This window comes from Musca vetustissima, unplaced genomic scaffold (assembly GCF_032173495.1).
Source record: "Musca vetustissima isolate MV318-11 ecotype Yass unplaced genomic scaffold, APGP_CSIRO_Mvet_v1 utg7876, whole genome shotgun sequence".
NCBI classification, from domain to species: Eukaryota; Metazoa; Arthropoda; class Insecta; order Diptera; family Muscidae; genus Musca; species Musca vetustissima.
The window spans coordinates 137,287-162,828 of NW_026877735.1; the positions used below are offsets into that span (position 1 = coordinate 137,287).

Sequence of the window (25,542 nt, forward strand, 5' to 3'; positions counted from 1 at the left end):
TCTTGGAAAATGCGCCTACGGCCTTCAAAATACCTATTGAGTCTGGATCTTTTTGTAAAGGCAATACTCAAAGATCGACGGATATAAAAATTGGAAGATCTTCCTTCGAATAAGATCTCAAATAACCGAGTGCCTATGATCCCATGTTCTACCATCAGTGTTCTACGGTATGCACTCAGGGTACCGACTGTATTAGAATGGAGCCTTGTTGATACTTGGGCGCCTCAACAAGTTCTTCAGACTTAGTTGCCGAGTCCTTGAAATGGTTCGACACCGACCTCAAATCCTCACAAAATCCTTAGTCTATGCAGCCGAATTTTAATACAAGATCGGAATTCACTTAACCAACACACATGATAATGACCCCATCCTATTCCACCGTACCGTTATTTTGCCCCAAACCTCATTACTCACGATGACGTAAACGTAAGCCTGGACAGGCAGACGGACCTCCTCCTCAAACCTATCGAGGAAACCGGCTTAGTCACGAGAGCATCCCAAATCAACTCAGGGACGACTTACCTTGATAGACCAGGAAGACGTAAGATTTACCCGAGCATATCTAGGACGATGGTGGCCAGGACTTCTAAACCTTCAAATTACACAATTTTGAAATCAATCAAATTTCAAAACCAATTTTCAAAATAAACCCTGACATTCCATTCATTTTTCGTGTTTTTGTTAGAATTTCCCAAACATTGGCAAATCTAAAAAAAGAGTTGTATTATTGCAGTGAATACACAAATCATAACGTGTGAACCTCCTTAACTGAGAAAAGTGATGACGTTTCCCAAAATGAAAGTGACAACAGCTGATATCACCCCACAACGGCGTTTATCATAATACAAACGACGGCGTACAACACAAAACTACCCCCTTTGTTTTCTACAATCAACCAATCAAGAGCAAGCACGCAATTTTATAATAGTTTTTTTGTTAATACATCAACTTTGCCAGACAAACAACAGCGTTAAATTAAAAATATGAATTATTAAAAGAAAATCACCGAAATTAAGAGTGCAAATTATTGTAAAGAAATTATAGAAACGTGTAGTTATTAAAAATACAAAACAGTAGAACATAATGAAAGTCCTAGCTTTAGTTTTATTTGTACAAATCACATTCTGCTTGCTCAGTTCAGTGCTGGCCGGGCGAGATTTCTATAAAATCCTGAATGTACGCAAATCGGCGACAACAAATGAAATAAAGAAAGCCTATCGAAAACTTGCCAAAGAACTGCATCCGGATAAGAACAAAGACGATCCGGAAGCATCGACAAAATTCCAAGATTTGGGAGCGGCCTATGAAGTGCTCTCCGATCCGGATAAACGTAAGAAATATGATCGATGTGGCGAAGAGTGCCTGAAGAAAGATGGTATGATGGATCATGGTGGTGATCCATTTGCCAGTTTCTTTGGTGATTTCGGTTTCAATTTTGGTGGTAACGATCATCATCATCATGATACCCCTAAGGGTGCAAACATTGTCATGGATATGTATGTAACCCTCGAGGAATTATATTCAGGAAATTTTGTTGAAATTGTACGCAATAAACCGGTGCTGAAACCAGCAGCCGGTACACGTAAATGTAATTGCCGGCAGGAGATGGTGACACGTAATTTGGGACCTGGTCGTTTTCAAATGATGCAACAATTGGTTTGTGATGAATGTCCAAATGTTAAACTGGTCAATGAAGAGAGAACTTTGGAGATTGAAGTTGAGCCGGGCATGGTTGATGGTCAAGAGACACGCTTTGTGGCCGAGGGTGAACCCCATATGGATGGCGATCCAGGTGATTTGATTATTAAGGTGAAACAAGCGCCACATGAACGTTTCCATCGCAAGGGTGATGATTTGTATACCAATGTAACGATTAGTTTACAGGTGAGTGAAGTATTTAGTTTTTATTTATTTGTTTGTAAAAAGGGGGCGTATTTTGAAAAAGGGGAGGACACATGAAATATTTAATTCAATTAATATTTTTACAGAAGTACTACACAAGTCTTAAGGTCCGGATGCGTATAATTTTGAAATTATTAATATAAATATTTCTATGGGCCCTGGCTTTATTTCCTGACATATGGACATCCAAATTACCGCTGTGATCCTTGAATTTGTATGTTAATATCTCTGGATGTGTGTCCTATAGACCATTAAAACTTTTTGTGATAAAAATTTCAAAGCGATCTGCGCCCGTGCCCTACACCTGACTTGCTAAGTTTTTATAAAGGAAAGCATCCAGTTGTCTTATATTGACACAAAATGACTCGATTAGATAAAATATCTCGTAGAGGATTTCTATAAAGCTATAAGTTGAAGGCCTGAGAGACATCTAGAGGCCTTCTAAAACTTGAAGGTCTCCTAGAAATCTATAAATTGAAGGCCTGCTGGAGATCTATACATAGATAAATTGCGTATTGAGGAGTTCTTAGAGGTCTTTTGTACCAAAAGGCGTTTTAAAAAAATTGAATGGTTATTGACGTCTTCAAAAAGGAGGCTTCAGCACAAAAAGCTATTTTTAAAATAGGAGGATTGCTGATGACCTGAACATTTTTTTTAAATCAAAGGCTTGTGGACCTCCGCAAAACATTTTTTTTTTAAATCTGAGGCTGTATATCTTTAACAAAAATATTTAATAATAGCGGCTTGAAAACATTTTTTTAAAATCGGATGCGTGTGGTCCTGAAAACAATTATTTCATAAAAGGGAAATTTGTGGAAGAAAAAAAATTTTTTAAAAAAATTGTGGTGTTCATTTTAAGAATTGGAGACTTCTGGAATTATTAAAAAAGAAAGCAAAATCTGGGTAGTTTGGTGCACCATTTACTTAAAGTCGGACGAAAATAAATATGGAAGCTATATCCAAATATAAACCGATTCCAACGAAACTTGTCACAGGTTATGTTATACTAATTTCAGAAGTTTTGTTCCTATATTGGTTTCTTGGTGCGTCAATTACTTAAAATCAATCGATAATATATAAGGGAACTATACCTAAGTCTCGACCGATTTTCGCGAAACTCAGTACACATCATTCAAGACTCAATTCAGTACGCTATGTCAAATTTTGTGCAAATCGAAAAATATATAGGGACTTTGGTGCACCTTTTACGAAAATATCTACGGGAGCTATATCTAGATCTGAACCGATTTTCACGAAACTTGACAGACATCATTCTAGGCTCAATTCAGTACGTTATGCCAAATTTCTTGCAAATCGAAAGATATATAGGGACTTTGGTGGCTCATATATTAGCTATACGTTATTTTTGCCAAATTTCGTCCTTGGGAAATAAAGATGTGCAAGGGATTTTATGCACTATTCGGATTAAAATATGTACTTTGAGCTATAATTTAACATCTGAACCGAGCTGTGCAAAATTCGACTCAGAAAGTGATTCTATGCATATTTTCAAAAGGAATTATGGGTCTATCTTGTTTATAACATTCTACATATATATTTTTTTATTTTCACTTTTTATTTTTTTTCCTCATTTCAGGATGCTTTGGTTGGCTTCACCATGGACATTTTGCATTTGGATGGTCACAAAGTCTCCGTGACACGTGACAAAATCACTTGGCCTGGTGCACGCATACGCAAGAAGGGTGAGGGTATGCCCAACTATGAGAACAATAATCTACATGGCAATTTGTATATAACCTTCGATGTTGAATTCCCAAAGAAAGATTTAGACGATAGTGAAAAAGAGGGTATGTATTTTGAAATCATACACAAAAAACACATGCATACATGCACATAAAAATACTGATTAGATTTCTTTAAATTTGCTGATAATTAATTTGATTTTTTTGTTTATTTTTCTTACAGAACTCAAAAAGATACTGGAACAAGCATCAATAAATCGCGTTTACAATGGACTGTGAAAACTAATAGACTAAGTTGGAATACATTATTTTTATCAATTTCATTCATGTTTACTACGTCGTCCTCTCTTTTTTCAAACACTCGTGTGAAAGCAACAAAGACTTAAACATAATAATAAAATAGTAACAAATGAACACAATTTAGTTTTATAAATTAGTTGGATTTTAATTTAAATATAAATAAATACATATACATATAAATTGAAAATTATTTTGTAAAATAGTAATTGTCCGCAAAAAACAACAACAAAAACAATTTAAATTGAAAAATAAACGAAAAGAACAAAACTATACAAATTTTTAACTAAAAAAATAATTTATTACGATTTTCGATTTTTATTATGTTTCGCTTCAAAATTTTGATTTTATAACCCACATTTATAACTAGAAAAATTAACACTTATAACTCGTAAAAAAATGCTTTAAAAGTCCATGCTTACAACTCGAAAAAATATGCTTTAAAAATCCACACTTATAACTCGAAAAAATATGCTTTAAAAATCAACACTTGTAACTCGTAAAAATATGATTTAAAAATCCATGCTGACAACTCGAAAAAAATGTGCTTTAAAAATCCACGTATATAACTCGAAAAATATAGTCTTGATTTAGATTAGGCGAGTTTACTTGCGGCAAGTATTTGTTTGTAGGAGAGAGGGGCAAGGGGTATAGAAATGAAAAAAATTGCTCGTACCGACAATTTTCTGGCAATTCGTTTTGTGTATTTCGTATTTGTTGACATTTTATATATATTTGAATGTGAAAAAACAACAAATAAAAAAATATTTTGGAAACCGAATTGCCTTGTATAGACGCATGGAGCAAGTTCAAAAGAGAACGATAAAAATTGCCGCAAGTAAACTCGCCTAATATAAATCAGGACATACTTTAACAGCCTGTTTTTGTAAAATTCCAAACGAACGAATTCGAGTGACTTACGACCAAACTCCTTGGTTTTGAAAAATATGTCATTTATTTTTGTTTTGAATCAGAAAACCTCTATAAACATAAATAAATGTTTGGTCGTAAGTCACTCGAATTCGTTCGTTTGGAATTTTATAAAAACAGGCTGTAAAAATCCAAGCTTATAACTCCAAAAAATATGCTTTAAAATCCACGCTTATAACTCGAAAAAATATGCTTTAAAATCCACGCTTATAACTCAAAAAATATGCTTTAAAAATCTACGCTTATAACTCGAAAACATATCCTTTAAAATCCACGCTTGTAACTCGAACAAATATGCTTTAAAAATCCACGCTTATAGTACCGAAAATTTAATTTTTAAATATTAAAAGGCCTTAATTGCCTGTCTTTTAATTTATTTATTTAATTTATTTATTCTCTATATCAGCAAATGCAATAACGTTCAACTTATCTGTTGTGTGTCACCCTATAATATGATAAACAGCTGTTATCGAAAGTTATTGCTTACTCGATCAGTCAAAAGTCGACTTATAAATCCCTATCATTCACTGACAATACAACAGCTGTTTTAACATGCTTCCATATAGAGCATTTAGCCATTATGCTTTACATTTTCATTCCTAAATATCCCAACACATTCGTTCATTTTATTTCTTTTATTTTATTGTTTGGTTTTTATCACTTTTTCTTTGCCATTACGTTCAATTTATCTGCTGTGTGTCACCCTATAATAATGATAAACACTTGTTATCGAAAGTTATTGCTCGCTCGATTAGACAAAAGTCGACTTGTGAATCCCTATAATTCATTCAATACAACAGCTGATTGACATTCTTTCATATTGATAATTTAGCCATTATGCTTTACATTTTCATTCGTAAACGTCCCACACATTATTTTATTTTATTTCTTTTATTTCATTGTTTGTTTTTTTATTTTTATCAATCTTTTTCTCCATCCCCCCCACAAAATTCGTAGCATATGGAACGTTTTTAAATGAGATTGGTGTATTTGGTTAACCGTTGACTTTGACTCATTCAACCACAAATCACAGTCAGTTCATTCGAAGTTGGTGCGGCGGTCACCACTATCTATTGCTGCAAATTTATTTAATTGAAAGGTGTTACAATAACCAAAAACAAAATAAATGTAAAAAACCCCCAAAGCCTACAAGAAAAATGCACCACTCACTGCCCCAGATAAGATTAGAAAAATCTTGATTGCAAAAAAGAAAAAAAAAAACAACAACAAATCACATCACAATAAATCAAAACAAAAAACCAATAAGTGCCTGAATGATTTTGCCTTTTGCTTTTTGTTTATTAAAGTATTAGAATTATTAAAATAATTTTTGTTTTTGTTAATGATGTGAGTAAAGTGTATTCCAAAAAAAAAAAAAAAAAAAAAAAAAAAACACAATACAACAATTAATTTACCAGTGGTTAGACGCTCTGGAACTTGTGACGCATTTTAACTATGTTTGCATTGACGCCTTCAAGGTCTTCTTGCCATTAAGAAGAGGTGAAATTTCGCCATATATCCAGAAAACAACAACAACTACGGAGACATAAAAAGAAGGTAAGTCACAAACAATGAACTTGACTTTAAAAAATTAAAAAAAGAACAACAACAATAACATCACCTTAATAAATTCATACACATGCCAGTTATTTAGTATACGCTTTTTTGTGCATACGTATGTGTGTGAGTTGTTGTTTCAATTGTTTTGTTATTGTTATTTTATTATTAACAAATTATCATCTTTGTTTGCAGTTTACTTAGTATTTTGTGTAAAATATGGTAAATTGGGCAGTAGGAAAGGGCCATGACAAATGGTTTTCACATTTGCAAAGTGTTTAATGACAAGGGAAACCTATAGGGCAAAGCCATTAGAAGAGGAAATTTTATCATTTATATAATGAAGAGAAAGTTATAAAATGATTTGCTAAAAATTTCAATATTTGTTTCAAACCCTATAACCACAAAGAGATCTTAAACACATGGCAACATAGGTCTAGCTTAAGGCCCGGTTACAGATCGTTTTGAATTTTTATTATTATTTTTTTAAATTGTCTTCAAGCCCCTATATGAGGCGTGGATTTTTTAAATAATTTTTCAGGCCTCTATATGAGGCATAATTTTTTTTTTTAATATTTTTTTCAAGCCTCTATATTAAGCGTGAATTTTTTAATAATTTTTACCTAACTTTTTGACGCGTTTCTACTCATAATTAGGAAGAATCATATCCTTTCCAAGTGATGCACAACTAAAGTTCGATACATTTTCAGTTAAAAGGAAATTCATCTCTCCATAGGATAAAGTTTTAAATACCGAACAAAATGCTGGCCGGTCAAATGTCAGCCGTTTGTCATTACATAGGAGGAATATGTTTTGATTTTGGAACCGATTTTGGCTAAAAAGGCTGGCCATCTATGATATTTTAATTTTTTATATACCAGTGAGCGGAGCAGTATAGTTAAACCGGGTCGATAATATAATGCCCTACTCAACTATCACTGAAATCTAACTTTCTGCGGATCTATTATATATGCATTTTGAGCTGGGGGAATCCTCATCAATTCTCACAACAAGAGTCCTAGCCAACGTAGTCGCTGCAGCTCGATACGCCTAACTACGATGTCGATGTCCGAGAATAAATGGTACAGCTCATGGTTCATACGACGACGATATTCACCGTCGACGCAGCACGCTGGATAGCACTTTATATCCGATAAAAATGAGACTTATTCCTCTATAGCTGTCACATATCGTCTTCTTTCCTTTTTTGTGCACGAGACACTGGATGCTGATTTCCAATCATTGGGCATGTATTTCTCTAGCAAAATTGTACTAATTAGCTGGTGAATGCTCCTGACCAGAATCTGAGCACCGGTCTTGAATAGTTCTTCTGGTAATCTATCGGCATCTGCTGCTTTATTGTTCTTCAGACGATTGATTGCTCATCTTGCCTAGGTTGTATACACTGGGGGAGTATCTTCTTCACCGCCACTATTTTTTGATACCAGCAACTTATCAATATGCTCCTTCCAAATCCTTAACGCGCTATCTGCATTTGTCAAAAGGTTTCCATCTTCATCTCTACAGGAGGATGTGCTGTGCCAAAGCCTTCGGTTTGGTATTTTTTTCGTTGGTAAAATATCCGGACTTCCGTTCAGAGGTGTTTAATGTCATTAAAGTCTTCGTTCGGCATTCGATTTGATTCCAGGATTATTTGTTGAAAATGATTACATGAAGTTTACGCTCTAATCTGGTTCCTGCATAGAATTACACACGACCAAATTCATGTGTTTCTTTAAGTCTTTGGGCATAAAATAGAACGAAATAATCCAATGGCCATTAGTGAAGCAGATTTAGGTACAATTCTGTCGTCACAGACTGCCACGGTCGAAAAAAATCGAGTCTCAAGAGATACGAGAATTAAGTACCAAGCTAATTGGCTTTCTAGTAGAACTTTAGAGTCACTTCATAAAGGTGAAGTAGAGGAAATTGTATGCTTTTTGGTGAAAAGTGCTAACTGGTATTGATTTGTGACCGAACACAGACAGAAAGAAGTACCATAATTCTTGGAATAATACTGTGTATTGTTTACCCCTTGTCAGTACCACAAAATCATCGCCATAATCCGTTACTGTAAATCGAATTTATATCAACATAAAAAATCAACCCATCAAGTGGGAGTGTACTCTCTCTTTCTACTTTTTTTGGAGTTATTCATGTATTGTTGTTTATGATATGATTAAGTGATATATTGTTAATTTTAAGCTTTTGGAGTAGTCCATGTAAATAAGTTTTTGGAATCGCTTATGGCCCTTTGGGCTGGTTCTCGTTTATGAAGTAAATAGAATTGAATTAAAATATATGCCTTGATAATTCTAGTTTTTAGTAAACCATCGAACTGTGCTTGACACGTTTTTTACTTCATAACTATGCGGAAATATAATTTGGATGTTTGAGCAGACACACTAGACAGATATAATTAATCATTCATAATGAATATTTCTAAACGGTTTTCGAAGTATTAAATAAAAGAAAGTGATAAGAAACAACTATAAAGGCCGGGGATTATTCATCAATCCCCGACCTTTTTTTGTAAGTATTGAATCTTGTAGGAAAATGTATTTTATCCCTTGAGAAATCGAAATATGAAATTACAGACATCTACATATTTTTAAAGCTTGGATTTAGAAAAGGCAAGAAATATGCTACAATATAATAGATTATGGAGATGATCTTCATTCAAAATCCAATTCTAAAGAATTTCATTATAATATGCAGGGGTTATTGTGTCAATTTCAATTAATTACTGGCATTTCAATTCCAGATATTTTTATTGAGATATAATTTGTAGATTATTTTAAAAAATTTAAATCCGAATTTACGTCCACAATCAAAATATTTATTATTATTGAAATTTAAGATGATGTCATTATATATTGTGTTGTAATTTTCTCAGTATTCAATTACAAATAATTTCAATACTTTTCCATAACAAATAGTTAATAGTCCCATACTCAGCTTGGAAAAATGATTTCATTTAATGACTCATTTGAAATATGTTTCAAAATAACTTAAATCAGAGCTTTATCGTTAAGAACAAAGTTCAAAAAAAAAGTTTCTACTTTATTCTATTAATACAATATCTTAATTTTCTCCTCGTTTATATGTGCCTCGTTAAAATTTACGACATGCAATGCAGTATTCCGAAGAAATCCTATAAATGTACACACACATAATTCGGTGATAACAAATTGTGACTCAACTTATTTATAATGGTGTAAAATTACACACTTTTTTCAAAACAATAAAAAATGTTGGAAAATTATAAAGAAAAACATATTGCAAATTAAAAACAAGCAGTGAGGGGACTGGGCCGACCATAGGATTGCCTACACAACCACCACGAAGCTGGACAAATATTAAGTATTTGGTCCATTTCATCCCCTAAATATACATCGATCTTTGTCAAATATTCGTGAAGATTGGTCCATAATTGTGGCCTGCATCGTGTTTACAAATTATAATGGACAGACGGACGGACACACATGTCTAGATCGACGCAGCTAATCGAGATATGACGATCGATATATATAAAGGTGGGTCTAGGATCAATATTTTGTGGCATTTTTTTCGATGACCAATGAAAGCAGGGAATTTTAAAATATATTTTTATACTCTTCATCATAGATATTCACCTGAGACCCCATTAAGTATATACATATATTCTTGATCAGAATAAAATTCCATAACAAAAATGATCGATATGATTCTAGTTTTTAGGATAGACCCCCTAAAACGGTATCCCAAAATATTCGGTATTAGGAAAAGATTGAGGAGAATTAACGTATTTTCAGAAAAATAACAAGAAAAAACGTGAGCGGGAGAAAATCGAGATGTACAGGAGTCAGAACGTAGGAAATTTTTACCTACGTATAAAACACCAAACCGATGGCTTTGGTGCAGGAACATCCTTCTGTAGACATGAAGAAGGAAACCTGGTGATAGATACAGATAGAGTGTTGAGGATCTGGAAGGAGCTTTTTGTAAAGCTTCTGGTATCAAAAAATTGTGACGGTGAAGAAGATATCCCAGAACCAATAAGAGATGACGGTATAGAGTATATACAACCTAGGCAAGATGAGCAATCAATCGGCTGAAGAACAATAAAGCAGCAGGTGCCGATAGATTGGAATCTCAGCATCGTGGGTCCCGTGCACAAAAAAGGAAACAATACGATATGTGTCAACTATAGGGGAATAAGTCTCCTACCCATCGCATATAAAGTGCTACCCATCGTGCTATGTGAAACTTTAACTGGCACACTGGTCAGCAGTTAATGTCGGAAAGGACCTCTCGGAGTCCTTTAATACTGAACTAGATTTCAGACAAGGTGACAGTTTGTCGTTCGTAACCTTTTAACATCCTGCTGGAAAGGTCATACGAGAGGTAAAGGTGAATAGAAATGGCACTCTGACACCAAATGCCACCAAACAATACATGTTACTCGCCTACCCCGATGACATCGACATAATGGCGAGAAGACCAAGCTGATGGTATCAACGCGCAAGACGTTCAGTAGATCAACTGTGGAACTTGAGAACTACAGATTTGAGTTAGCCATTAATAAAATTAATGACATCCGTTTTGAAATTCAGTGGAGAATAGTGTTGGCCAACAGATGCTACTATGGTCTGAGTAAGCAACTCAAAAGCAAGGCTACCACTCTCCAGACCAAACTCACACTCTACAAGACGCTGATACTGCCCGTGCTGTTATATGGATCGGAAGCATGGTTACTTACGCAAACAGATCAGGCAGCTCATGGAGTGTTTGAGAGAAAAATTCTCGGGAAGATTTATCTGCGTTGAGGTGACTATCGCCGTCGAATGAACCATGAGCTGTACCATATATTCTCCAACGTCGATGTAGTTAGACATATCGAGCTGCTTCGATTACGTTGGCTAGGCCATGTTGTGAGAATGGATGAAGATGTCCCAGCTCAAAAGGATTACCAGCTGATGGTTCAGGCAGAAGGGGAAGGCTTCGAATTAGATGGAATGATAAAGTGGAAGAAAAAATTGCTGAACATGATCGTTCAAATTGGAAAAACAGCGCAAAAGATCAACGCGCCTTGAATTTTTTTTTTTATTTGCTCGGCTTATGGAACAACCGCTCTATCACAAGCCAGCTAATTAATAGTAAATAAGGGCATATCTTCCTATCAAGAATCATCAATATTGATTAACTTCTTACGATAGCCCCCATATAACGGTACCCCCATTATTTGATATATTGGGGAGTTTGGGCACGTTTTTCAATCGAATTGGCTGTAATTTGGTATGTGGAGTATTCATTGGGTGACACATGTTCCTACCAAGAATCATCAATTTTCATTAACTTTTTATAACGGTACCCCCAACTATTCAGTATTTTGGAAATATTTGGTTGTACTTTCGTATGTTGAGTTTTCTTCGGGTTCTTACCAAAAATTATCAACATGGGTTAACTTTTTATGATAGCCCCGATATACCAGTACCCCTCATTTGTTGATATTTTGGGAATTTTCGACACGTTTTCAAACCGAAATGCCTGTAATTTGGTACGTTGAGTTTTCTTCAGGTGACACATCTTCCTACCAAAAATTATCAACATTGGTCAACTTCTTACGACAGCCCCCGTATAACGGTACCCCCTCTAAATATTTGGTATTTTGTGAATAGCTCTATATCACGTTACTTCCCATTATTCGGTATTTTGGGAGCATTTTTTCAACATAATGTTTAAATTAATCTCATTGTGTTTCAAATCTTCCTACGAACATTTTACCATGACATAGTCCGCCATACCTCTAAGGTCTGGAACAATTTCAGTTATTTTTAATGTGAACCTCTTGGTGGTGGGTACAAAAAAGCCAATTTTGGCTGTTGCAATAAAATAATTTTTCAATCACCGCTTTTTGAAGAATGATAAACCAACCATTTCAAATCAGTTTCAGTTCTTCAAATCCGTTTCAGTTCCCCATGTGTGAGAACTGACGCGTTGGGACTTGAAAGCAAGATCAACAAATTCTGAATACAATCTAAATAGAACTCTGAGAATTTTCTCAGAAATAAAACAAAAGTAAATAAAATGCCATAAAACAGGCTAATCTTTGTTTTTTATTACACAAAGAATAAAAAAGAAAAATAAACAAAAACAATGGCATTTTTTCATCGGCAAAGCCATAACACTTTTTGTCAATGCCACTCTACAAAACACAACAACTCTTTTATGCAATTTGTTGTTGTTTTTCGTCAATACACTCCACAATCCGTATCAACAACAAATAAATACAAAAATAAAATAAAACAAACAAAATATTCGTTTTGGTATAATCAAAATTCTTATCTTCATGTACCTCATCTTTGCTGGAGGTATGGTGTGGTCGGTGGTGGTGGTAAACGCTTGTGGTCACCACCATCGACCACACGTTAGTAGTTTACTGATATTCGTTTTTATTGCCCGGTTTATTAATAATCACTTAATCTAATCACCTGGTAAAGAATGTCGAAGAGCGGTAAGTGAGTGCATGTCGCGCACAGGTATTGAAATCTAATCGCGTTGTGAATTAAAGTAGTTATGGCTAGAAAATAAAATTATTAATACATTTTTTTGGGTGTTGTTATTATTGATAGTACATAATATTGCAATTGATACAACAACTACTTGATTTTATGATTCGATTTAAATATTTTTATTTTTGGAAAAATTATTCTAAATTATATTAAAAATAAAATATAAAGTAAACCATAAAAAAAATTTAGTAAATTTTTGTAGGGAGATAGACAGGATAAGAAGGTAACAAGTAATATTAGGAGAAAGGTGGGAATAGTTTCCATGGCTATAGACTTTTAATGATACTGTAGATTAATGCAAGTTCCGTAGTTGTTGAAGAAGCTTAGAGACGGTGGAAAGTGAGCACCCACTAGTATGTGCCGTGTGTAAGCCAGAACTGGACAGCGACACAGGAGGTGTTCAACTGTCTGTGTCTCCTTCTCGTCAGTATATAGTCTGCAATAATCAGTAACATCATGGTCCCATTTATTGGTAAAAGCCCTGATATTGCAATGACCAGTAATGACTCCTGTCATAACTATAATTTCAGCTTTGCCCAGGTTCAACATTGAGTTCGTTCTCTTGGTTGACAGAGTCGGTCAAATAGATCTTGACACATTGCACCTAGGTTCGTTGTGCCACAGTTCATTGGCTCGTTCGTCGAAGAACTCCTCAAAGTTCTGAAAAATATGACAGATGGGTGGTTTGATTAAACAATCGATTTCTAGATCTGTAGATTGAGATTCTCGTCTAGCTTATTCGCCTGCTTTTTCTTTACCCATGATGTAAGGGGTCCTGGTATCCAAGACAGCCGATAGCTGTGAGTGAGTGTTTCCAAAACTTTTTTACACTCGACGACCTCAGATTTGATATTACAGGATTTGATGGCTCTAAGAGCCGCCTGACTATCCACAAATATAGTCACCGGTTCAACGATCTCTGCATTCAGGATTTTTATAAATTCCGCTGCCTTCCAAATAGCGAAAATTTCAGCTTGGAAAACACTACAGTTACTGTCCAGCTTGTAGGTAAGGCCTAGCCTTTCACAGTAGACGCCAGCTACTGTACGTTCTTCCATCTTAGAACCGTCTGTATAAAAAGGCAGACCGTCCAGAGGAGGGTTGCTACGGTTTCAGTCATCACTATTAAAATATGACAGATGGGTGGTTTGATTAAACAATCGATTTCTAGATCTGTAGATTGAGATTCTCGTCTAGCTTATTCGCCTGCTCAAAGTTCCGAAAAAATATGACAGATGGGTGGTTTGATTAAACAATCGATTTCTAGATCTGTAGATTGAGATTCTCGTCTAGCTTATTCGCCTGCTTTTTCTTTACCCATAATGTCAAGGGGTCCTGGTATCCAAGACAGCCGATAGCTGTGAGTGAGTGTTTCCAAAACTTCTTTACACACTCGACGACCTCAGATTTGATATTACAGGATTTGATGGCTCTAAGAGCCGCCTGACTATCCACAAATATAGTCACCGGTTCAACGATCTCTGCATTCAGGATTTTTATCAATTCCGCTGCCTTCCAAATAGCGAAAATTTCAGCTTGGAAAACACTACAGTTGCTGTCCAGCCTAGCCTTTCACAGTAGACGCCAGCTGCTGTACGTTCTTCCATCATAGAACCGTCTGTATAAAAAGGCAGACCGTCCAGAGGAGGGTTGCTACGGTTTCAGTCATCACTATTAGGGATAACGACATCTAAATCTCAGGACTGGTGATATATAGTCGCTTAGTTTTACGCGCTGGTCCAATTTCGTTAAGGATACATCCATGTCCGTAGGAACAATTTCGTCATAGATTTTGTTCATGCAGCCTTAGGGCACTACGCGCTGCCTGACACTTTATGCTGAGACACAAAAGCCTTAAGTTCAGCATTGCGTTCAGAGCTGCTTGTGGAATGCTTTTCCCAGCTCCAGTTATTAGATTCGAGGCGGCTCTTTGTACCATATCTAGATTGCTGGATGTCGAATTGTGGCGCAAGCAGTGCCACCAAACAAGAGAACCATAGGAAAGGATGGGCCCTACAAATGTGTTATATAACCAGTGTATAGTCGATGGTTTTAGCCCCCAACATTTCCCAGTGGAGTTCTTACATGCATAGAGTGAAATCTTCCCTCTCTTCGCCCGTTCCTCAGCGTTCCGATTCCATCGTAATTGACAGTCGAGGATTGTGTCAAGGTATTTTGCTTCGGGCGACAGATGAAACTGCACTCCATCCAGTTTGCCCTCTCCGAAAGCAATTTCGCATCGTGCCTTACGAATTTGCGGAGATAAGATACGGCACGTTTATAGTGTTTCGCATCGAATGCTGGGGGGTCTCGATAGGTTCCCCGTCGGACATCGCTTTAGTCTGCCTTTGAAGCTTATTGTCGGCATTTGTCGACACAGGACCTATTGGAGTTAGTCTTGAATTCGTTCGGTCAACAGTGTCCTTTTTTGATGCTACAGCAATCCTCTTGTGTAGACTTGGCCGGAATCACCGTAGTGTCCAGTTCACCATCAGCCAGGGCAAATATTAAGTAGCAGTTCCTCCGGAAGTGTATACACATTTTGCCATTCCGGTACAAGCCTGTCCAGTTGGTCGAAGAGTTCCCTCCTCTGTTCTTCTAGACTATCGCGGAAAGCACTAAGGGTCCCATGTATGTTGTCCCCTCCCAGATATACAGTCCTTTCAGTCGTAGATTGATTTGCATCAGTCTTGACTTGCTAGTTTTCCATTTGAATTGCCGGGTCGTCATCTTTTTTTTGGGGGTAAACATGATGCGCTTTTAGCAGGTACTGCTGCAGTTGCTAAGACATCCACATCTAGAGCAGCCGGATCACAATCGCTAGATCTCGACGACTCGCGGCTTGTGATCTCTCCAACGATTGCCGCCGGTACTGGGTTATATATAGGCTATGAACAAAATATCTACGCCTGGCCTTGGATTATTTTTTTAAATCCACTCTATTGAAAGATAAGGGGTTTTTTAATGTGTGAACAACTGAGGCCAATGGCCAGTGGCATTATTAGACCACACCAAAACGGCCCCAGATCATCGAAAAGAACCACGAAGAGCACATGGACACATTTCACCTATTCGTCCAATATAAAGCCGTATTCGACAGCCCTATCAGTTAAGAGGTTTTTAAAGTCCTGTCTGCGTTCTGCAAAATTATTACGGTTACGCTGAATAACATTAACTGACACAAGGTCAACAATTAAAGTCAGAAAGAACCTCTCGGAGCCATTTAATACCGAACGAGGATTCAAACAAAGTGACAGTTTGTCGTGTGATCCTTTTAACATCCTGCTGGAGAAGGTCATACGAGAGGCAAAAATTGAACAGAAATGGCACTATGTACACCAAACAACACATGTTACTCGTCTATCCCGATGACATCGATATAATGGGTCGAACATTGCGAACGGTAACAGTCATCTTTAAACAAATTGGAACTTGAGAACTACAGTTTCGAAATAGCCAAAGATTTTATATACTTGAGAACTACATCTTGTTTGAGAGAAAATATCTCTGAAAGATCTACGGGCCGAACTGCGTTGATGGTGAATATCGCCGTCGAATGAACCATGAGTTGTACCATCTAAATTCGGACATCGGCATTGTCAGACGTATCGACCTGCAGCGACTACGTTGGCTAGGTCATGTTGTGACGGCTCACACAGAAGGGGACGGCCACGAATTTAATGGAAAGTTCAAGTGGAAGAGAACATTGTGCCAAATGGTCTTAGGGAACAAATTTTCTGTCACAAGCCTGCTAAGTATGAAATACGTAATACTTTTTTTAAACTTAGATCAAGCCCGAAGATGGAAACCTCGTCTCACTCTCTTTGGTATCTCCCAATAAAAATAATAAAACCTGTGTGTGATTTTGTAGGCCTCCGCAAACCCTAGATTGGCAAAAATGTTATTTAACATTTTCCTTTTGTATTTTGAGCTCTACCTAACCATAAAGATAATATTGAAAACATTTCTAATTTTTTTTGAAAATCTAAAGACAATAAAAAGGTGCATATCGGCAAAATTATCGTCTAGATTAGCATAATTTTGTTTGTTTTTAGACACCGTTTAATTTTCAGTACCTGTTAACGTCATTGGTTAAAAATATAAAAACATTTATGGTACTCTTAAAGTTTAAAATTAATGCAATCTAATAAGGTTATGTAAGGTTCTACGGGAGAGTAGAAGATTTTTTTTGAAATCATTACGCTTATTGAAAGTTCTTAAAATTTTTTTAAAAAATTTCTCCTACTAATAATCCTTCAGGAAATATTTTATCTATCTCCAAAATATTATTTCAAAAAAAGCGGCCGATATATTTAGTACTTAACAAATATTTTTTTAATAGATTTATGCCAATTAAGAGTCCACAGTCCCATAAATAACCAAGCAAAATTCTTTTAAAATATACGTCCATTAAAAAAAATCAATAAAAAATAAATAAAAAATTACCTCAAGTTCGTCTATTTTATTATCCGTTTAATCTTCTACATTAGGCATTCCGTAGACCACGGGTCTAGTACTTCTGAAGATTCACTCTAATCAATATATTCTTCTATTATTGACTTCAAATCTTCACATATTGAATTTTTCAATACTCGTGTGCAATTATGCCATCTGCTATAAAAAATAATCTATATACATAATATTTTTTTGACTTAATGTTGCAATTGCTTATTTAAATCTATATAATCCATCATCCCCCCTTGGGGTTTGTTATCCCATAAACCACCACAACAATCGTCAATCGTCAATCGATATTAAGATTAGCCGACTTTTTGAAACCCATTGATTATTATCGATGGATCGAATCGGTTGTTGGTGGTGTTGTCGTTGTTGTTGTAGAGAGGTACTTGAACCAATTCGCAAATCTATATAGGGTGTTATCAGTTCCAATGTTTTATTTTTTTTTCTTTTAATATTTTTACCCCTACTTCATTCTTCATTTAAATATTGCGTTTATTTGTCGCATACATTTAGTTGAAATTTGTTTTGCTACGACGGCGGGTGAACTTTCTCTTCGACAAGCGACAACAAATAACGTCGAGTCGTGTGTGGTGTTGTCATTGCGGGGTTTTCGTTTTTTGAATCCATCATATGGATTTTGTACAATAAAGCATAAAATATTGGAAGTGTGTATGTATTAAAAAATAACAAATAATAATAAAAAAAAACAATACAAAAACTAAATTAAAGAATTGAAACTTGATATTGTTTTTAATAAATTTGAATAACGGACGGCCGAAATAAAATTAGTGAAAATATTTAAAGACATTTAAAAATTTAGAGGCTAATGAACTTCAAAAATAGTTATTGAAAAAAAATGGTTATATTTTTTTGAATACTTTTTTAAATGTGTTATAATAGACGTAGATTTTTTTCAATATTTTTTTTTGAAGGGTTTTTTTTAATATTTTTTTTAAAGTGTTTTGCAAGGCGCAGATTTAAAAAAAATGTTTTTTTTTTATAAAGTATCATTTTTGTTGAAGACTATTACAAGGCGTAGATTTTTAAAAATATCTTTTGAGAGACCATAATAGGCGTAGATTTTTAAAAATATCTTTTGAGAGACCCATAATAGGCGTAGTTTTTTAAAAAATCTTGTTTGATGAACTATTATTAGGCGTATCATTACTCACTTAGCTGGCATGTGACAGAACTTTCGTTCCATAACTACTTACTTACTTATCTGGCTTGTTACAGAACGGTTGTTCCATAAGCCGAGCTTAAAAAAGATTTCCAAGCGCGTCGGTCTTGTGCGCAAGTTTTCCAATTTGGAAAGACGTTCCAAGATGTTGTTTTCTACTTGGTCTTTCCATCTAATTCGTGTGAACCATCAGCTAGGCTCATTTTTATATGCCTTTTGAGCTGGGGCATCTTCATTCATCCGCACAACATGGCCTAACCACCGTAGTCGCTGCAGCTCAATACGACTGACTATGTCGATGTCCGCGTATAAATTGTAGAGCTCGTGGTTCATTCGACGCCGATATTCACCGTCGACGCAGAACGGCCCGTAGATCTTTCGGAGAATTTTTCTTTCAAACACCCAAAGAGCTGTCTCATCTGCTTGCGCAAGTACCTATGCTGCAGATCCATATAATAGCACGGGTAGTATCAGCGTCTTGTAGAGTGTGAGTTTGGTCTGGCGGGAGGTGGTCTTGTTTCTAAACTGCTTACTTAGAGCATGGCAGCATCTGTTGGCCATCAAACTCCTTCTCCGAATTTCAAAACAGATGTCATTCGTATGGTTTATGGCGGTACTTACTGTGGAACTTGAAAACTACAGCTTCGAGGTAGTAGCTGTAGTTTTCAAGTTCCACAGTTGGTCCGACGTCTTGCGCGTTGATACCATCAGCCAGACCCACTTTGGCAGACTCCTTCTTAATTTGTTCAAAGGTGGCTTTTACCGCTCTCAGTGTTCAACCCATTATGTCGATGTCATCGGCGTAGGTGAGTAACATGTGTTGTTTGGTGTACAGATTGCCATTTCTGTTCACTTTTGCCTCTCGTATGATCTTTTCCAGCAGGATGTTAAAAAGATCACATGACAAACTGTCACCTTGTCTGAATCCTCGTTCGGTATTGAATGGCTCTGATAGGTCCTTTCCGACTTAAACTGCTGATCTTGTACCAGTAAAAATTATTCTGCATATCCGTATTAATTTTGCAGGAATGCCAAATGCAGACATAGCTTTATACACCTCTAAATGGGTAGGGCTGTCGAATGCGGCTTTATAGTCGACGAATAGGTGGTATGTGTCGGTGTGTTTTTCTTGGGTCTTTTCAAGGATTTGTTAAAAATCTAGTCAATGGTGGATTTGCCAGGTCTCAAGTCGCATTGGTGTGGTCCAATAATGTCATTGACCATTGGCTTCAATCGTTCACACAGCACACTGGATATCACTTTATATGCGATGGGAAGAAGGCTAATTCCTCTATAGTTGGCACATATCGTCTTGTCCTCTTTTTTTTGTGCACGGGACACAGGATGCTGAGGTTCCAATCATTGGACATGTACTAATCACCTGGTGCATGCTCCTGACCAGTCTTGAATAGTTCGGCTGGTAAACCGTCGGCACCTGATGCTTTATTATTCTTCAGCCGATTGATTGCTATTCTGACCTCATCTTGGCTAGGTGGTATACACTCTATACCGTCATCTATTATTCTGGTTCTGGGTTCTGCTCCTTCCAGATCCTCAGCACGCTGTAATACAGTGTGTAATCGTCTGATTTACTTACGCCTGTCACTTTCCATCGCATTTCCTGCAAGGCAATAATATCGGCTTTGTACTTCGTGAGTACATCCACCAAAGCGAAAACTGCGATTGTTCTGTACAAGGTGCGCACATTCCAAGTGCAAATTCGCAGATCGTGGACCTTTATACGTTTGCGCGGGTTGTCTGCATTAAGGGGAGGTTGGTTTTCTTTTTCGTTGCTTTTTCATAGTAGGAGGGGTGTTCCGAGTGTGGCCAACTAACCCGACGCCTCAACCTATTTTTTATAGTTCTTATGGGTGAACTCGCGGCACATATCAGTTCACTATTTTCACGGGTGATGGAAATAGCTACCCCAGGTGACATCGCGGTGAGGTCAGTGTCCACAATTGAGATGAAAGAGGGGCCAAGATAAGCCTGGACTTCGCCATGTTAAAGCCAATCAGAGCCGTTGCTTGGTATCTATCATTCCCCACGCCACCCCGTGAACACCACTGTACGACCTAAAAATTCATGTTGCAGTTTTTTAAAAACAAATACAAATACCCCAGAATAGAAATGTGATAAAAAAAATTATTAGCGATAAACAAGCGGGTTACTCATATTTCCCATATCAGAATTTCAATTCATTTTATTGTAAAACAAAAACAAATGTAAACATGTTACCAAGATAAGAACGAATTCTGTATATAAAAGAAGGCTGGTCTTTGGGTCAATGATGGTGACATGTGAAAAAATAAATTCTTTTAATGATTAAGAAAAATATAATCAGAGCATAATTTGAAATAAATAATATTCATTGTGAGTATCTAAAAAAATATTATTGAAAAATCCACGCCTAAGGCCCTGATAATCCTTAAAAAATATTTATAAAATCCACGCCGAAGGCCTTGATAATCCTTTAAAATATATATGAAAAAATGCAAGCCTAAGGCCCTGATAATCCTTTAAAATATATTTGAAAAAATCCAAGCCTAAGGCCCTTTAAAATACATTTGAAAAAATCCAAGCCTAAGGCCCTGATAATCCTTTAAAATATATTTGAAAAAATCCAAGCCTAAGGCCCTGATTATCATTGAAACATATTATTTAAAAATCCACGCCTATGGCCCTTTAAAATACATTTGAAAAAATCCAAGCCTAAGGCCCTGATAATCCTTTAAAATATATTTGAAAAAATCCATGCCTAAGGCCCTGATTATCCTTGAAAAATATTATTTAAAAATCCACGCCTAAGGCCCTGAAAATCCCTCGAAAATATTCTTTAAAAAATCCACGCCTAAGGCCCTGAAAATCCCTCGAAAATATTCTTTAAAAAATCCACGCCTAAGGCCCTGAAAATCCCTCGAAAATATTCTTTAAAAAATCCACGCCTAAGGCCCTGATAATCCTTGAAAAATATTATTTAAAAAATCCACGCCTAAGGCCCTGATAATCCTTGAAAAATATTATTTAAAAAATCCACGCCTAAGGCCCTGATAATCCTTGAAAAATATTATTTAAAAAATCCACGCCTAAGGCCCTGATAATCCTTGAAAAATATTATTTAAAAATCCACGACTAAGGCCCTGATAATCCTTTAAAATATATTTGAAAAAATCCAAGCGTAAAACCCTGATAATCCTTGAAAAATATTTAAAAAAATCCACGCCTAAGGCACTGATAATCCTTTAAAATATATTTGAAAAAAATCCATGCCTATGGCCCTGATTATTCTTAAAAAATATTTAAGAAATCCTCGCCTAAGGTCCTCATAATCATTGTAAATTATTATTGAAAAAAAAAAAAATCCAAGCCCTAGGACCTGATTATCCTCTTTAAAAATCCACGCCCATGCCTCTGATAATCCTTCGAAAATTATTCCATAAAAAGTCCCCGCCTAAGGCCCTGATAATCTTCAAAAACATACTCTTTAGAAATCCACGCCTAAGGTCCTGATAATTTTTAGAAAAATATTCTTTAGAAATCCACGCCTAAGGTCCTGATAATTTTTAGAAATCCACGCCTAAGGTCCTGATAATTTTTAGAAAAATATTCTTTAAAAATCCACGCCTAAGACCATGACAATCCCTCGAAAATTATTATTTAAAAAAATCCACGCCTATGGCTCTGATAGTAGTCAAAAATAATCATTTAAAAAATCCACGCTTATTGTCCTGATTAGCCTCATAAAAATTATAAAATTTTTTATCATTTTATTACTTTTCAAAACCATAAAAATATTTCGGATTTATACACTTTTTCTATTGGCATAACTTCGTTTTAATTTTTGTTGTCCTAATCTTCTACGTCAAACACTTGACAATGTTTTATTTGCGTACCGAAAATGAACCTAATCGGTCAACATCAGAACTATAATCTTATCCCCCATTGAAATTTTTAAATTATAAAAGCAATTGAGAATTTTGTTATCAACCGAATATATTTACATATCAGTACTTAAAGTGGGTGGTAGCAGCTGCAGCAGAACATAACACTACAATGTTTAAAAATAATCCCAAGGGGTTCGGTTCAATAAAATATTATCTTGATTTTGATTAGACTACATACACTGGGTATTGTTTTTCTATGTGCATAATCTGTTGTTGCATTTCACTTTATATATTACCTACCGTATCGTATAGAGGGGGAAGAGAGATTAAAATTCTGGTAGTTATGGTGTTTTGCCATAAAACAGGACAAGGCTAAATTGTGGTCAGGTGATAGAGGTTAGAGGCAAATTTTTAGATGGCTTACTATAAATTAAAAAGAAAAATATCTATTTTTAAAAATTCACGCCTACTAATAGGCCATGAAAATACTATTTTTTAAAAATCCACGCCTATAAATAGGCCATGAAAAATGTTTAAAAAAAACTGAAAATATTTTTTTTAAACTCGATTTATATTTTTTTATTCCCTTTAAATAATCAAAAATTTATTTTTTCTTATTTTCAGATGCCCCAATAAGAATCAAATTTTTATTTGAACGAGTCAAATTAAGAGTTCCTTGCCAATATTCCAAGCAATTCAATTTCAAACTCACTGAAAGCTTTTTAAGTATTTCTTTCAACTGAGTACTGCTTCATCAACATGTGTTGCAATTGTTGCAGTGTCACCCAACGCAAGGCCTGGGTATATGGTTCGGGTACCATAACAGCTGCCCTGGGCATTTTACTACTTGTTATGTGGCCCAGCTGGTCGGAAACCCTCGTCAATAATGTAAGTAGTAGCATTTCTTTTTTATTTGATTTTTTATTTATTTATTTTTTGTTCTCTCTCCCCCTTAGAATCTAATCTTGGTCCCAGGCAGTGAAAGCTATGACAGTTGGATCGAAGCTCCCATACCCATTTATCTCAGTTTCTATATGTTCAATTGGACCAATCCCGAAGAAGTCAATAATCCCAATGTAAAGCCAAATTTTGTTGAATTGGGTCCCTATGTTTATTTAGAGAAGCATCACAAGGAGAATTTAACACATCACGACAATGGCACGGTGACCTACTATGAAAGGCGTACCTGGTATTTTGATGCGGAGAGGTCAAATGGCCGTGAGGATGATTTGATTACCACAGCGCATCCCATTACAGCTGTAAGATGATTTATTTTTATAATTTTTGAGAAATTCGAATAATTTTCTTTTTATTTCGTTTTTCCCCCAGACCGTTGCCGATGAAATGCGCCACTCTAACAAATTAATTAAAAAAGTCATCAATTTCATGTTGAATCGTGAGGGTGGCATGTTGTACACAACAAAAAAGGCTGGCGATTGGATATTCCACGGCTATGAGGATAGACTTATTGATTTCCTGAATCTTTTCAATACCTCCAAAATTAATATCCCCTATACGAAATTTGCCTGGTTGGCTGATCGTAATCAATCCTTGGATTATGATGGTTCATTTACCATTTACACGGGTGAAACAGACCTTTCGAAATTGGGCGAACTGACACATTGGAATAATAATAATGAAACTGGCTGGTATCCGGCACCATGTGGCACTGTGAATGGCACGACCGGAGATTCTTTCCCACCCCATCTAGATGTTAAGGAGGAGTTAACTCTCTTCGTTACGGACACTTGTCGTTTTATGAATCTAAAACCGAATGGTACAATTGAACGTTTTGGTCTAACGGCCACTGAATGGGTTGGCACCGAGGAGACTCTAGATTCGGGAGAGAATTTCCCCAATCAACAATGTTTCTGTGATCCCAAAATGGAGGTGTGTCCCAAAACGGGTGTGGTAGATTGTAAGAAATGTCGTGAAAATGCTCCCATCTATGCCTCATTCCCTCACTTCTATTTGGCCGATGAATCGTATAGAAATGCCATTACCGGTATGAATCCTGATTATGAGAAGCACAGATTCCGTGTTGCCGTCGAACCAACCACTGGTATTCCATTGCAAATTGATGGTCGTGTTCAAATTAATTTAATGATAACACGTGATAAAGATTATGAGTAAGTGGGGACATGGTGCAACGAATGTGAGGTGGTTTTTTAATTCATTTTTTTTATTTTACAGTATTTATCGCAATGTCAATGAATTCCTGATGCCCCTATTTTGGTTTGAACAATCCGCTCCATTGACAGAGGAATTTGCCAAAAAAGCTAAGGTAAGGAATTTAATTTTAAATCATGGCCACCTAAGCTTAGTGTGCATTTTTACAAGGATCATTTGAGGATATTTTTAAAGCGGATTTTCTAAAGTAAATCAAATAAATAAATAAAACTAATGAAAAAATGTTTCCATTTTTACAGCTCCTAATCAATTTGGAATCCTATGGTCGCTACCTTGGCATTGCCCTAACATGTTTGGGTGGTATTTTCTTCATCACCGGCATTACTTTGACATTGACAAAACGTTGGAAACGTTCGGCCAACGATGATGAGGATATGTTAACCAATTAAAAACAAAAAAATTAAATATCAATACATCTTTTGTTATTTTTAAAGATGATAATGTTGATATAATAGTATTTTTATCCCCCCTATTTTTAAGATTCTCATCGTTAGCATCTCATAAGTCAATATCAAAAACATTGCCTTTTTGTAAATATTTAGCTTTCTAAGTTCAATATCTCAATTATGGAATTGTGAAATTAAAAAAGAATCACTTAATCGATGCCTTATACTACTACACATCATATAATCATTTTTTAGTTATATTAAGTAAAAGGTTTTCTTTTTTTAATTATTATAATTATTATTATTGAAACAGAATCATTCACAAATACATATTATTTTTGTATTCATTCAAACTGTTTGTGATAGTATTTAGTCGTTATTAATTAATATTTGTAAATATTTAGTTAGTTATAACAAAACAATAAATAAGATAAACGATCAAAAAATAAATAAAAATTAAAAAAAAAAATTAAATAACAAATTAAGGATATTTTTTCG

The 25,542-nt window shown here is 35.6% G+C and overlaps 2 protein-coding genes across 2 annotated transcripts; both read left to right on the top strand.

Annotated features, from left to right (window-relative positions):
* The first annotated feature begins 1,057 nt into the window (after positions 1-1,057).
* LOC133322414 (dnaJ homolog shv) lies at positions 1,058-3,891 on the top strand. Its single transcript, XM_061531411.1, has 3 exons — positions 1,058-1,884; positions 3,500-3,710; positions 3,829-3,891. Exons 1-3 carry the CDS (start codon positions 1,084-1,086, stop codon positions 3,882-3,884), a joined length of 1,068 nt encoding a protein of 355 aa, XP_061387395.1. The 5' UTR covers positions 1,058-1,083; the 3' UTR covers positions 3,885-3,891.
* A 19,336-nt stretch (positions 3,892-23,227) lies between these two features.
* Positions 23,228-25,058, top strand: LOC133322417 (protein croquemort). Its single transcript, XM_061531413.1, has 5 exons — positions 23,228-23,356; positions 23,425-23,727; positions 23,798-24,597; positions 24,662-24,752; positions 24,898-25,058. Exons 1-5 carry the CDS (start codon positions 23,228-23,230, stop codon positions 25,045-25,047), a joined length of 1,473 nt encoding a protein of 490 aa, XP_061387397.1. The 3' UTR covers positions 25,048-25,058.
* Positions 25,059-25,542: the final 484 nt, after the last annotated feature.